The following is an 11,474-nucleotide window of genomic DNA, read 5'->3' as shown; positions in this document are numbered from 1 at the left end:
GCCGTGCAGCCCCGACTCTAAGGTCTTTCTTGGGCCCCGGCCCCTCGGGCACACAGTAGGCGCTTAATGCTTGCGGCCGGGGAGATGCGCGATTACGGGCTGAGTGACCGCTGCGGCCCCAGCAGCCCGGGACCCGGGGGGGATGGGAGACGCTGTGGGGGCAAAAAGAGAGGTGGGGGTGGGGGTAAAGGGAGGGGTGGGGGGGGGAGGGGCCCTGGAAGCACCGCCGCCGCCGGCGTCGCCGTCGTCACGGAGCCGGCCTGCCCCGCCCCCAGGCGGGGCCAGCTCCCCCGACGGCGCTGACTCAGCAACGCGAGGGGCGAGGTTTGTCCCTCGGCGGACCCCGTTTATCCCTCCCGGCCTCGCCGGGGCCGAGTCCGTTTCCTCTTTCCGGCGCTCCAGGTGTCCGCGAGCCCTAGTCCGCCGCTACCCCCGCTCGCCTCACTCGACCCCGGCGGCTGCCCCCGCCCGCCGGACCCAGACCCGGACCGGACCCGCATTCGGCCCGGTCGTCGCCAGCGCCGCCCCCGACCCTTTTTCGGACCCCGAACAGCAGCCGTTACGAGGCCGCGCGCGCCGCCGTCGCCATGAACGACGCGAGTGAGAGCCGGGAAGGGGGAGCGTTGTGTGGAGGGGAGGGGGTCGGGACCTCGCGTGCGCGGCGCACCTGCTGCGCAAGTGCCAGCGTCCCCCGGAAGTAAGGGAGAAGAACCCCCCGGGCTCCGGCCCTGCTGAGACGGGACGGGGAAACTGAGGCCCGGGGTAGCGCTGGGGCCTGTGAGATCGCACTGCACAGTGACTCCACTTCTATGGACAAGACTGGGAAACTGAGGCGGGGAGGGCGGGGAGAGGCGCCCCGCGGTCAGGCGGCAGACAGGAGGCAGGGCCGGGTCGTTGGGTCAGAGAGCCAGAGGGACGCTGGACGGTCTCGTCTCACCCCTTATCTGACAAGACGGGGAAGCTGAGGCCGGGGGGCGCCGTAGGTCACCCAGCTAGATGAGTGACGTCACGTCGGGGGCCCTGGTCAGAGGCCGAGCTGTGCCCTCCGGGATTTCGGTGACGGGAGGGGCTAGCTGGTTGGGGGGCCCCGGAGGGAGCGGCCCCTGCGGCTCTGACGGCCCGTCTCCGTTGCAGTGTGTGACCGGGCCGTGGGCCTGAACCCCAAGAAGGTGGCGGCCGTGATCCAGAAGCTGAACAGCGACCCCCTGTTCTCCCTGGCCCAGAACGTGGGCAGCACCCACGACCTGCTGGACGTGTGCCTGCGGCGCTCCACCGTGCAGGACACGCAGCACGTCTTCCAGCACGCCGTGCCGCAGGAGGGCAAGCCCGTCACCAACCAGAAGAACTCGGGTAAGAGGGCGCCGGCGGCTGTGCGGTCAGTGGGCACTGCTCTGCAGGGGGGGGGGGGGCAGCAACGCCCCTCGGGTGCCGCCCACTCGGGGGTCTCGGGGGTCTCGGAGGCGGCCAGTGAAGCTGGGCCCTGAGGTGGGGAAACGCCTCAGCGTGGCTGGCGAGGCTTTGTTTCCGGCAAATCCATTGAGAAAGGGGCTGAGGCTTAAGGCGGGAGTTCTAATTCAAGAGCGGAACCTGGGGGAGCGGGGGTTGCGTCTTTATTTTCACCTTTGACACAAACTTAACGTGACTTTTCAGCTGTGAATTTTATCGAGTCCGAGGCAGGGCCAGCTGCTCTGCATGCACTGGAGCAGACTGGAGCCAGAAGTCCCGGGAGTTGGGGAGGGCCAGCCCCCGGAGCCCAAGGGTTTCTAAGGGGCTGTAGGTTGGATGGGAGGTGGCCGATCTGGAGATTAAGCTTCTTCGGGGCTGGGGAGATGGTGGAGAGGTCTGAAGATGGCCAGGGGTAGAGTAGCTGTAAAGGAAGAGAGGCGATGGCCGAGTGATGGTGTCCGAAGGAGGGCCCCAGCGTGGCCTTGTGAGGTAAGGGGTGAACAACCAACCTTGGGGGGAGCCAAGAGATGTGCTGTCTCCCTGGGAAAGTGAGGTTTCAATCCAGAATGCGGAAGGACATGTGTGAGAGGAAGGGGCTGCAGAACGTGGGAGGAGATGTGGGAGAGGAAGGGGCTGCAGAATGTGGAAGGAGATGTGGGAGAGGAAGGGGCTGCAGAATGAAGAGGGGCTCCAGAGGGTATCATGACAAGGGGGAACGGAGGATAGTAGGGATTAGAGAGAGATGAGGGTGATTTGTGTCCCACTTTTGACCGTGACTTCCACCTACACCAACCCAGGGAGCCTGAGTGATTTAGATCAGGGCTTCTTAAAACTCTCCACTCACAGCCCCTTTTTACCTGAGATAATTTTCCCGGGTATGTAGGTATATGAATGAGGCATAAAAATCAACATTTGTTGATAATCTTAATTTTACAACCCTCACATTCAGCTTTGAGACATCCATATAGACTGTGAACCACAATTTGAGAAGCTGGGATTTCCATCAATCGTCCTACTGGGAATACAAAGCAAACCAGTGAGCTTAGATTCTCATGATGAGCTGCCAAGGACATAGAACACCATCCAGCCTAACTAACTATAAAATAAAACAGTTCAGATATCTACAAAGTCGCTAAATACTAGGCAGGTTGGTGGGGTGGGAAGGACTCCGTGCAGAAGGTGGTACTTGGATGGCATCCGAGAGGTAGAGAGAGACTCGGAGGCAGCAACGGTAAGGAGGGGTATTGGGGAACAGTGAAAGGGCTGTGCACAGGCCCAGAGATGGAGGAACAGCAAGGTCAGTTGGCTGGATTAGAGAGTATAGGGCTCTAAACCCGAGTGGAGTTTTTATTTGATTCCAGGCAGTAGGAAGCTACTGAAGTTTGAGTATTAAGGTTACATGGTACATTCTCTGCTAAAGGAAAATTACTTTGGCAACAAATGAATGCTGGACTGGGGCAGGGAGAGGCTGAAGGCAGGGAGACCAATAAGGAGGCTGCTGGAATGCCCTGGAGAAGAGGTGATGGATGTGGGAGTGGAGAGGAGGGGTTGGGTGCAAGAAATGGGAAGGGAGCAGCAGGATGTGGCAGCTGATTGCTTTGTGGGTTATTGGGGTGGGAAAGTGAGGAGAATGCCAGGTCAGGCAGGAGAATGCCTGTGGCAGAGAGCAAAAGGTTTGGAAATGGGAAGGATTTGCAGGGCAAGATGTGTGGGCACTCCCACACGAAGGAGGAACCCAGGAGAGGAGAGATGCCAAGGGACTAGGGGGCATGGGAGGGAGAGACAGCCTGAAGGCTCTGGCTGACTTCCAATCCTGGCCTGGTTTCTGGAAGTAGGAAGGCCCCAGGTGCATTTGCATTAAAATGTTACAATTTTGGGCTTAAGTGAGCCAAGATTTTGGCTTCAGTTGTCACATGCACTAGTTAACTTCCAACAGAGCAAAACTATTAAAGGCACCCAAATCAGAGCTAGAACTATTTGGTTGCTTAATTGGTGTCTTTCATTCCCATATGGTTCCATGTATTCTCAAGTAATTTTAAAGTTTGTATTACTTACCCTTAAGATAAGCAGGATTAATTTTTGTTTTGGTTTTTTTCTTACCCATGTCCCAACCCCATCAATACTTGAAGGGGCCAGGTCTACGAAGTAAAATTATACAGTAAAGAGAAAGACAGCCAGATATACACACACAGATACAGACACACTCTGCTAGGGACAGATAGAAAACATTTAGAAATGTACTGGTTCCCAGACCATGGTTTATGGGAGTTATGTTTTTATAATTGTTGGTTCTCATAACACAATAATAATGTTCAATTACATTTACTTGTCATTTATTTAGCTGTTTCCCTATAAATGGACATATATTTTTAGTTCTTTCCTATTACAAAAAGTGATAATATACATATTCAAGTATAGATAAGATCTTTCTGGTTGAAACCTCGAGGTAAATGCTTAGTGGGGTCTTGGTCAAAGGTATGGATGTTTTAGTCACTTTCTTATTATTACTACAGGTTGCTTTCCAGATTTATTGGAACCAATTCATAGCTTCACCAGTAATGCCCTAGAGTGCCTGCCTCTCTTTGCACAAAGCTCTTCAACTCTTGACTTTTACAATTTTTTGATATCTTACAATTTGCTGGGAATGAGGTAAAACTTTAGAGTGGTCTCCTTGCACATTTCTCTCGTTGACAATTTGAAACAGCTTTCATATGAATGTTAATAGTTTTCGGATCTTCTTTTGAAGAGCTGTGTATGTGGTCATTTTGATCTGCTTCTGTCTGTTTTCTTCTTAAGCTAAGACTGTGATGTGATGCCCATCAGAGTGCAGTTATGTGTTATACAATCAGACAAATACAATGACTTAGGGTTTCTGTTTCCTTTTGTTTTTGTAGGGAGATGCTGGATCTTTTCATGTCTGAACGTTATGAGACTTCCTTTCATGAAAAAGTTAAATATTGAAGAATTTGAATTCAGTCAGTCTTATCTGTTTTTCTGGGACAAGGTACGGAAGTGAACTCCTTGCAGGCTTGTTTCCCTTGCATTGTCACCCACAGCTTCTCGGCAGGGACCTCCTCTTCAGAGCTTGTGTTTCCAGTCCAAGGCCACCCCTAGGCCTGTAGGTGACACCCCATTGTTGTGCTCTCTGAGGTATTATATACATCCTCCTCCTACAAAGACACAGTCATTAGCAGGTGGCAGGGTAGTCCCCTCATTGTACCATTGCCTGCCTCCTCTTTACCTGTTGGTAAAGGATCCTGCTGCTAGATTATTTAGATTCCTTAGCCTTTGAAAGACTCCATCCATGGAGGACTTGACTAAGAAACAAGCTTGGGCTGTGTCCTCTGGGAAAAGAGTGGTGCTTCAAAAGCTCACCTCCTGGGCTGGAAGCCGTCTCATTCAGGCTTCCTCAGGTAACCTTTACCTGAAGTATCAATCCCCTCCATAACCTTCCTGACAAGTGCAGCACTTAAAGATTGCTATGTGGTCATGGGAACAGAACACAACCTTTATTTATTTATTTATTTTATTTTATTTTTTGATGGCTTTTTATTGACAGAATCCATGCCAGGGTAATTTTTTTACAACATTATCCCTTGCACTCACTTCTGTTCCGATTTTTCCCCTCCCTCCCTCCACCCCCTCCCCCAGATGGCGAGCAGTCCTATACATGTTAAATAGGTTACAGTAGATCTTGGATATAATATACGTGTGCAGAACCGAACAGTTCTCTTGTTGCTCAGGGAGAATTGGATTTAGAAGGTATAAATGACCCGGGAGGAAAACAAAAATGCAAACAGTTTACATTCATTTCCTAGTAGAACACAATATTTAAAATAGAATCAACTAGAACGTATTACAGTGGGACTAAGGCCTCCCTTGTTCTTGTGTCTGTACTTCTATTAATGTAGTGCAGAATCCATCATTATATGAATATTCCTATTCAATCTGTACTTAAGTACATGAAGAAGTAGTTAACCAATGCTAGATTCTTGAAAGCATTCAGGAACCAGACTAATTGAGAAATAAAATATTTTTATTTATTTGCTTAATTGTTCTCTTGACTAACTTCATGTAGCATATCTGCTGGGTTTTCTCTTCACTATTGTGTGACTTGCCTTATTATGTTCCAGGTTGAACGCTGTTATTTCTTTTTGAATGCATTTGTTGAAACGGCCGAGGAACCCGAGGATGGAAGACTGGTGCAGTACTTACTTACTAATCCTGCAAATGATGGTGGACAATGGGATATGTTAGTCAATATCGTTGGTAAGACATTATTTCCCAGAATGTTGTTTGATTAAAGGCACAGAAATGGACCATATTAAAGGCCCAGGACTCACATGTTCAACACTTAATTAGTAACTAATTCAAGACATACATTTGATCTGACAGAAGGCTTGGGAAACCTAATTCAGCTTTGTTCTTCAACTTCCTTCATTCCTTCCTCACATACCCTCTATTTTGTTAATGACCTTCACTTCTATTAATTAATACAACACAGGATAAATCATTTTGTTTTGGATAGGCTACTAAATTTGTACCCATCTTTAGGAAGAAGAGGCCGTTAAACAAATGATAGGGTCTTGAAAGCCATGTTGACTTCAATCCCAGATTATATCTGAGGAGGGAGGTGAAGATGTGTATAGGCAGAAACAGAATGGATGATGGTACAGAGCCCCTGGGCAGAAGGAGGAGGTAGAAGAAGCCAGAAAACAATTCACTAACTTGATAAGGGAGAGCATGATAGAGTATCATAGGGGACAGTATTCACTTATCTCTCTGCCTAAGACAGAATCACTTCTAACTTCTTGGTTTTCCTTAATAATAAGTATTTATTTAAAAAGCAGGGAAACCAAGGAGGGGAAGTTCTGTTAGGTTAACTCTCTCACCCACAAGGTGGAACTAGTTGCAGAGACAGAAGCAGTAAGGAGAAGCCAAGTCATCAGGTTTTTATGAGGCACCTGTTGTGGGCCAGGCACTGTGCCAAGCACTGCCCACCCAGCTAGCACAAAAGGAAGGCAGTTCCTGCCCTCGAGAGAAACTCATGGGTTAGTGGGAAGGACAATGTGAACATCTGGCTACGGACAAGTTATTACTAGGCCCACATTTAGGAAGTTGAAATTGAATAGGAGTAAAGGTGAAATTTTACGTTTGGATTAAAAAAAATCAGCCTTCCCAAGTACAAGATTTGGGGGGGGGGGGGGGGGGGGGGAGGAAGACATGGTATTGTGTAGCAGCTCATTTGAAAAAAGATCTGGTTGTTTGGATGGACCACCAGCTAAATGTACTCTGCCAGGGTGATTTGACAATAATTGTGCTCTTTGCCCTGGCTGACTCCATCTGGATAAATGTTTTTGGCCAGGCTTCCCTTTTAGGAAGGACATTGATAAATGGGAGAACTTCCTGGGTGGTGAAGGGCTGAGGTTATGCAGAAAGAAGAAGAGTTGTAGGCCCAGGGGAAGCCAAGCAGAGGGGTTTGCCTTTGTCCACTAGCCTTGTGGTAAGAGACAAGGAAATACCCTTGTTTCATTGTGTCCCCAGGCCGTGACTAGGAACAGTGGGTAGGTTGCAAAGAGGCAAAGGTAGGTTTCTCCTCATGACAGCCAGTGTAGGACCTTCTGGTGAGAAAAGTCCTGCCAATGCAGAGTGAGAGAGCCTGGCACGCTGGGAGAGGGAGCAACATGCCCAGGATGCAACAGAGTAGGGCTTGAACCCGGCCCAGCTATTTTGAGGAGGCATTCTGTCCCCTAGGCCACGGTGCTCACCTCCCCCCAGCTAGCAGGCTCCCCCTCTCTAGAAGTCTTCAGATTGAGGTGCAGCGGTATCACCAGGAGCTCTTGTCGAGAAGATTCTTGCACAGGTGTCCCTGATGAGCTCCGAGTCTGTTCTACCTTAGGGGAGGTCTTGGCTCTCCTCTCCCTATCTCCCTTCTATCCTCTGTGTCCTAGTTCTAGAGCCAGGCTAGACAGGTGATGGGAAGTATCTGGCTTCAACCTGTGACCTGAGTGTACCTTCTGTAGGTCAAGACAAGTCAAGAGCATGATGGGCTAAGGATTCAGCCCAACATTGGGGTTTAATCAGAAAGGTGAGCAAGCTCAAGAAAGTTCAGAGACCCAAAGAAGAAGGAAATCTTTCCCGCTTTCTGGCTTATGTCCCTTCCCATAGTTGTCTTCAAGAGACAGGCTGGACCTGAGCTGTGTGTGACTGGAGGCTCTTGTCACGACTCGGTCTCGACTTTGTGTGGGCCTTTCCTCTCAAATGGCATAGCCTTGCTGTGGACCTCACCGTTCTGCTCAGGTTCTGCTTCTCCCTCTGGAGTCTAACTTTTGGAACTTTAGCTATTGACTTAGATAGCCCCAGAATCAGAGCAGACAGTCCATCACATGAACCTGCACTGAATTCTTCCTTCTTTTTTTTTCTGGCAAGCATCTTTTGGGAAATACATGGAATAAGCAGCAGAAAGCAGTTTAGTGTTTGATCTGGCTTAGGGCAAGGTGACACTTTTCAAAATAGTTTGCGATATAACTTGTACACATTGAGTGATTGGCTGTTTTTGACTCTTGCTCTGTAATTGTAGCTCACATTACTCTTTCCCCTCAATTTCAGGAAGCTTGACTTTTCTTTGACACACAAGGGCGTATGTTAAAAGCCCTTAGTCAGGTGCCTAGGCCCGAGCCACTCAACATGTGTTGTTAAAGATGGAGCTCACATTAAGGGCAGGGCTGCTTTTCCTGGTTCGGTGGGTTTGGTATTCTTAATACATAAGGCAGTCTCTACATACCCAAAGTTATTCTACTCGGGCTTCTCTTTGTTGTAGTTTTCTTGCCTGAAAATTTGTGGAGGGTGGATTGTAGACTGACAACACCTTTAAAGCTAAGTGAATGGTTTCTAACAGTTGGATCAACTTATTCCAAGGACCTGTCAGTTAATCACATAGGCATCTAATTGGTGATTGGGATAGAGCCTGGGCCTCTGATGGCACCAGGCCAGAGGACTGTCTCAGAGGAGATTCCCTTCACCAAGACAGGTTGGCACTTTCCCGAGACTTGACAGTGGAGGGATTTGCCCAGAGCCGTATGGTCAGGATGGCTCAGAGGCGGGTGTTGTGTCCTGCTTTCTAGAGCCCCCACATTGGAGTGATTAAAATACACCTTCCTAGTGGAGAAATGATGAGGCAGGACTCCTGAGGAGGGTGGAAAAAAGGACTTTCCCCTTTTGATAATGTAACAAAAACAACACTGAGCACGTGGGACCACATAAACAACTTGCTATTGTATATTTGCCATATATACTCTTCTACCTGCTATTCCTCTGCCTCAATCTCAACACAGGTGGTCACCGCCCTGACTTCTCAGGAAGGCTGAGAACCCTTAGGAGAAATGGGGAGCCGAACCAGACATTGTCAGCAGGTTCCCTCTGGGCTGAAGGGTCTTAAACCTCACCCAGAGTTCCCTTTCTGGTTGTGACCCTCTACAGATGGGACTAGAACCTGGGTCTTTGCCATCTATCTACTATGTCATACTGCCTCTCAGGAGGCTTATATTTTCCTAGAAGCTCCTTAATTTTCTCCAGGAGCAAATCAGAGTCACAGATTGATCTGAAAATGTTGCTGATCATCTATAGTCCGACTAGAAAGGGTTTTCTTAAAAAAAATCACCAGTCACTTTACACTCAGTTGTCTTTGGGGACTTTGTAAAGTGAGTTAAAACAAATTGACCTCCCTCATCATCATCTAATGTGAGACTGAAAAATATACAGGTAAATCATCTACATGTTGGGGAAAAAATGCCCCTGACTTGTTAACTCTTCTGAAGACGAGTGACTGGGGGAATGGACAAGAGGGAGGTGTGGAATCAGGAGGTCTGCTTTCTACTGCTTGTACTTCTCCTTAGATACTGCTTAATCTGAAAAGTCCCCTAATTGCTGAGCCTGTTTCCTCGGCTCTAAAATGGGGGTACCAGTGCTTTCACCACCTCCCCTGAAGGGTCCTTGCTCCGGTGGTTTACAAAATGTTCGGTAGGGCTTCTTCAGGGGTGCAACATCCTTAACTCTGGATTGATTGTGTTGGAAATTTTTTGAAGAATAGACTTTTTTTTTTTTTTTTTTTTTTTTAGAAAAATATGGGGTTGTCCCCAAGAAGTGTTTCCCTGAGTCTCATACAACAGAAGCCTCTAGAAGAATGAATGACATTCTGAATCACAAGGTAAGAGATGTGGGGACATGTGTTCATGTATGTGTCCCTCAGTGTCCATATGTCTTCTTCCTGACTGAAGTGCCCACAGGCAGCTGTTCTCAGGCCTCAGACCTTTAGCCTCAGTATCCCCAGGGTCCCGTGAAGGCAGCACACCTCATGCTTAACTCCCTGGCTTGCAATATCCTCAGGATCAGCATTTTTTTCCGTTTTCAGCAAAAATGATCTTTTTTCTTAGCACATTTCATGACTGATGTTACTTTTTTGTATTTCTAATGTGCATGCATACAAATGTTAGAGTGTTTTTGCTCATTTCTTTCTTGATCTCTTTCTTAACTAGAAAACTTATGGTTTCCTTAGTGTAAGGAGTTCCCCTCTACCAAAGTGGATCTCTTACTTTCTGCTCTGCAATTTCTAGTTTTGGAGAGTAGCCTGGGGCACTGAGAGATGAAGAAGTAATTTGTCCAGGTTCCCACGGCCAGGATGGATTCGAGGCGGGACTCAACCCAGCTGACTCTGAAGCTAGCTCTCGTTCCCTTTTGCCTGGCTCTCATTTCATTAATGTCATGAAATAAACTGCTGGGTGACTGATCCCAAGTTGACTTCTGTGGACTGGGATAGATGTGGGTTAGGAATTCTGAAGGAAGTTGTAGGTCAGGCCATTGTTATTAACCTGTCTTTCAAGCTGGCCTGCCTGAGGAGAAGCTGCTTTGTCAATCTGAAGCCTTGGGCCTCAGAGTTACAAGGCTATAATTTGCTGCAGTAAACCAAAGGATTTTATTTGGCTTTGCTATTCACTGGGAGAGAGACTTAAAATTTAAATGGCTTACCATTAGATGAGTTTCTCATCACTGGAAGTGAGCTAGAACTTTTCACCTGTGGACAGCAGTCGGTGCCCTGTACTTCAGTATAACCAGGGTATTTCCCTTGTTTCGCCCCAGAGCTCTATGATAAGCAACCCCATGATTCAGTCATTTCCAAAGTGGCAGGTTTTTCTGTGCTACTTGAAACAGTGTGACCCACCCCTGTATATGCGCACAAATGGGACCACTCTCTTTCCTCAGGTATTAGCATAGGGTTTTTCATAACTGTTCAAGGGAAGAAGTAACTAACAAGTAAAATTCAGAAGAGATCAGATTTATGTCGGTGGTACTTGGAAATGTGGGACCCTGGCCATAGGGTAGGAAGTGACATGGAGTCACTCATGGCTGTTGGTTTCCCCCACACCCAGTTTGTTTTAAAAGCAGCTTTTTCCTTAGCACATTTTGGTTGCAGTCAGGGTTCTCATGAAAAGTAATCTTTTAGCAATATCTCATCAGAGTAAATTTAAATGGAGCAAGTTTATGCATGCTTTGTTGCTTTCAGCACTCTGTTGCATGAGTTAGTGGACCACTGACAGTTGAAGTTGATTTAGGACATGCTCTGATGATCAACATTTTCTTTTTACAGATGAGAGAATATTGTATACGACTAAGAAATTTGGTAAAAAGTGGAGCAACAGAAGAAGACATCTGTTTCACCCAGGACACCATGATGGAAGAGGTAATAATAGTGATTTGATTGTCATTAACACTCTTTTTCACAAAAAGCTCCAAGGACATTGACATTTGTTTCATTTATAATATCTTGTGAAGACAGTTCATTGTTTTTTCCATTTTACAACTGGAGAGACTGATAGAAAATGTAATCCTGGATTTGGGACTAAAATCCGGGTCTCCAGATCTTGGATCTCCACTATAGTATTTACTTGTACTTTGTGTATAAATTTTCTCTGTGGCCTTGGTCACCACACCAGATCAAATTCAAGATCCCTGGAATTCTAAAGCCTAGATTA

General features: G+C 47.7%; 1 protein-coding gene across 2 annotated transcripts in view; it reads left to right on the top strand.

Annotated features, from left to right (window-relative positions):
• Positions 1–370: 370 nt before the first annotated feature.
• BLMH (bleomycin hydrolase) overlaps positions 371–11,474 on the top strand; it is a 44,015-nt gene continuing 32,911 nt past the window's right edge. The window contains exons 1-6 of one of the 2 annotated variants that reach the window (XM_031967740.1): positions 371–600; positions 1,135–1,350; positions 4,341–4,450; positions 5,580–5,715; positions 9,564–9,652; positions 11,090–11,182. In XM_031967740.1, coding sequence (XP_031823600.1) covers positions 588–600; positions 1,135–1,350; positions 4,341–4,450; positions 5,580–5,715; positions 9,564–9,652; positions 11,090–11,182 — 657 coding nt within the window. In that variant the 5' untranslated portion in view covers positions 371–587. Of the gene's footprint in view, positions 601–1,134; positions 1,351–1,911; positions 1,936–4,340; positions 4,451–5,579; positions 5,716–9,563; positions 9,653–11,089; positions 11,183–11,474 lie in introns of those variants that run through there. The other variant, XM_031967741.1, reaches the window with a different exon arrangement.

Source organism: Sarcophilus harrisii, chromosome 4 (genome assembly GCF_902635505.1).
Source record: "Sarcophilus harrisii chromosome 4, mSarHar1.11, whole genome shotgun sequence".
Taxonomy (NCBI): domain Eukaryota; kingdom Metazoa; phylum Chordata; class Mammalia; order Dasyuromorphia; family Dasyuridae; genus Sarcophilus; species Sarcophilus harrisii.
Note: the sequence above shows the minus strand (reverse complement) of the source record. Positions and strands in the feature narration are given on the sequence as shown.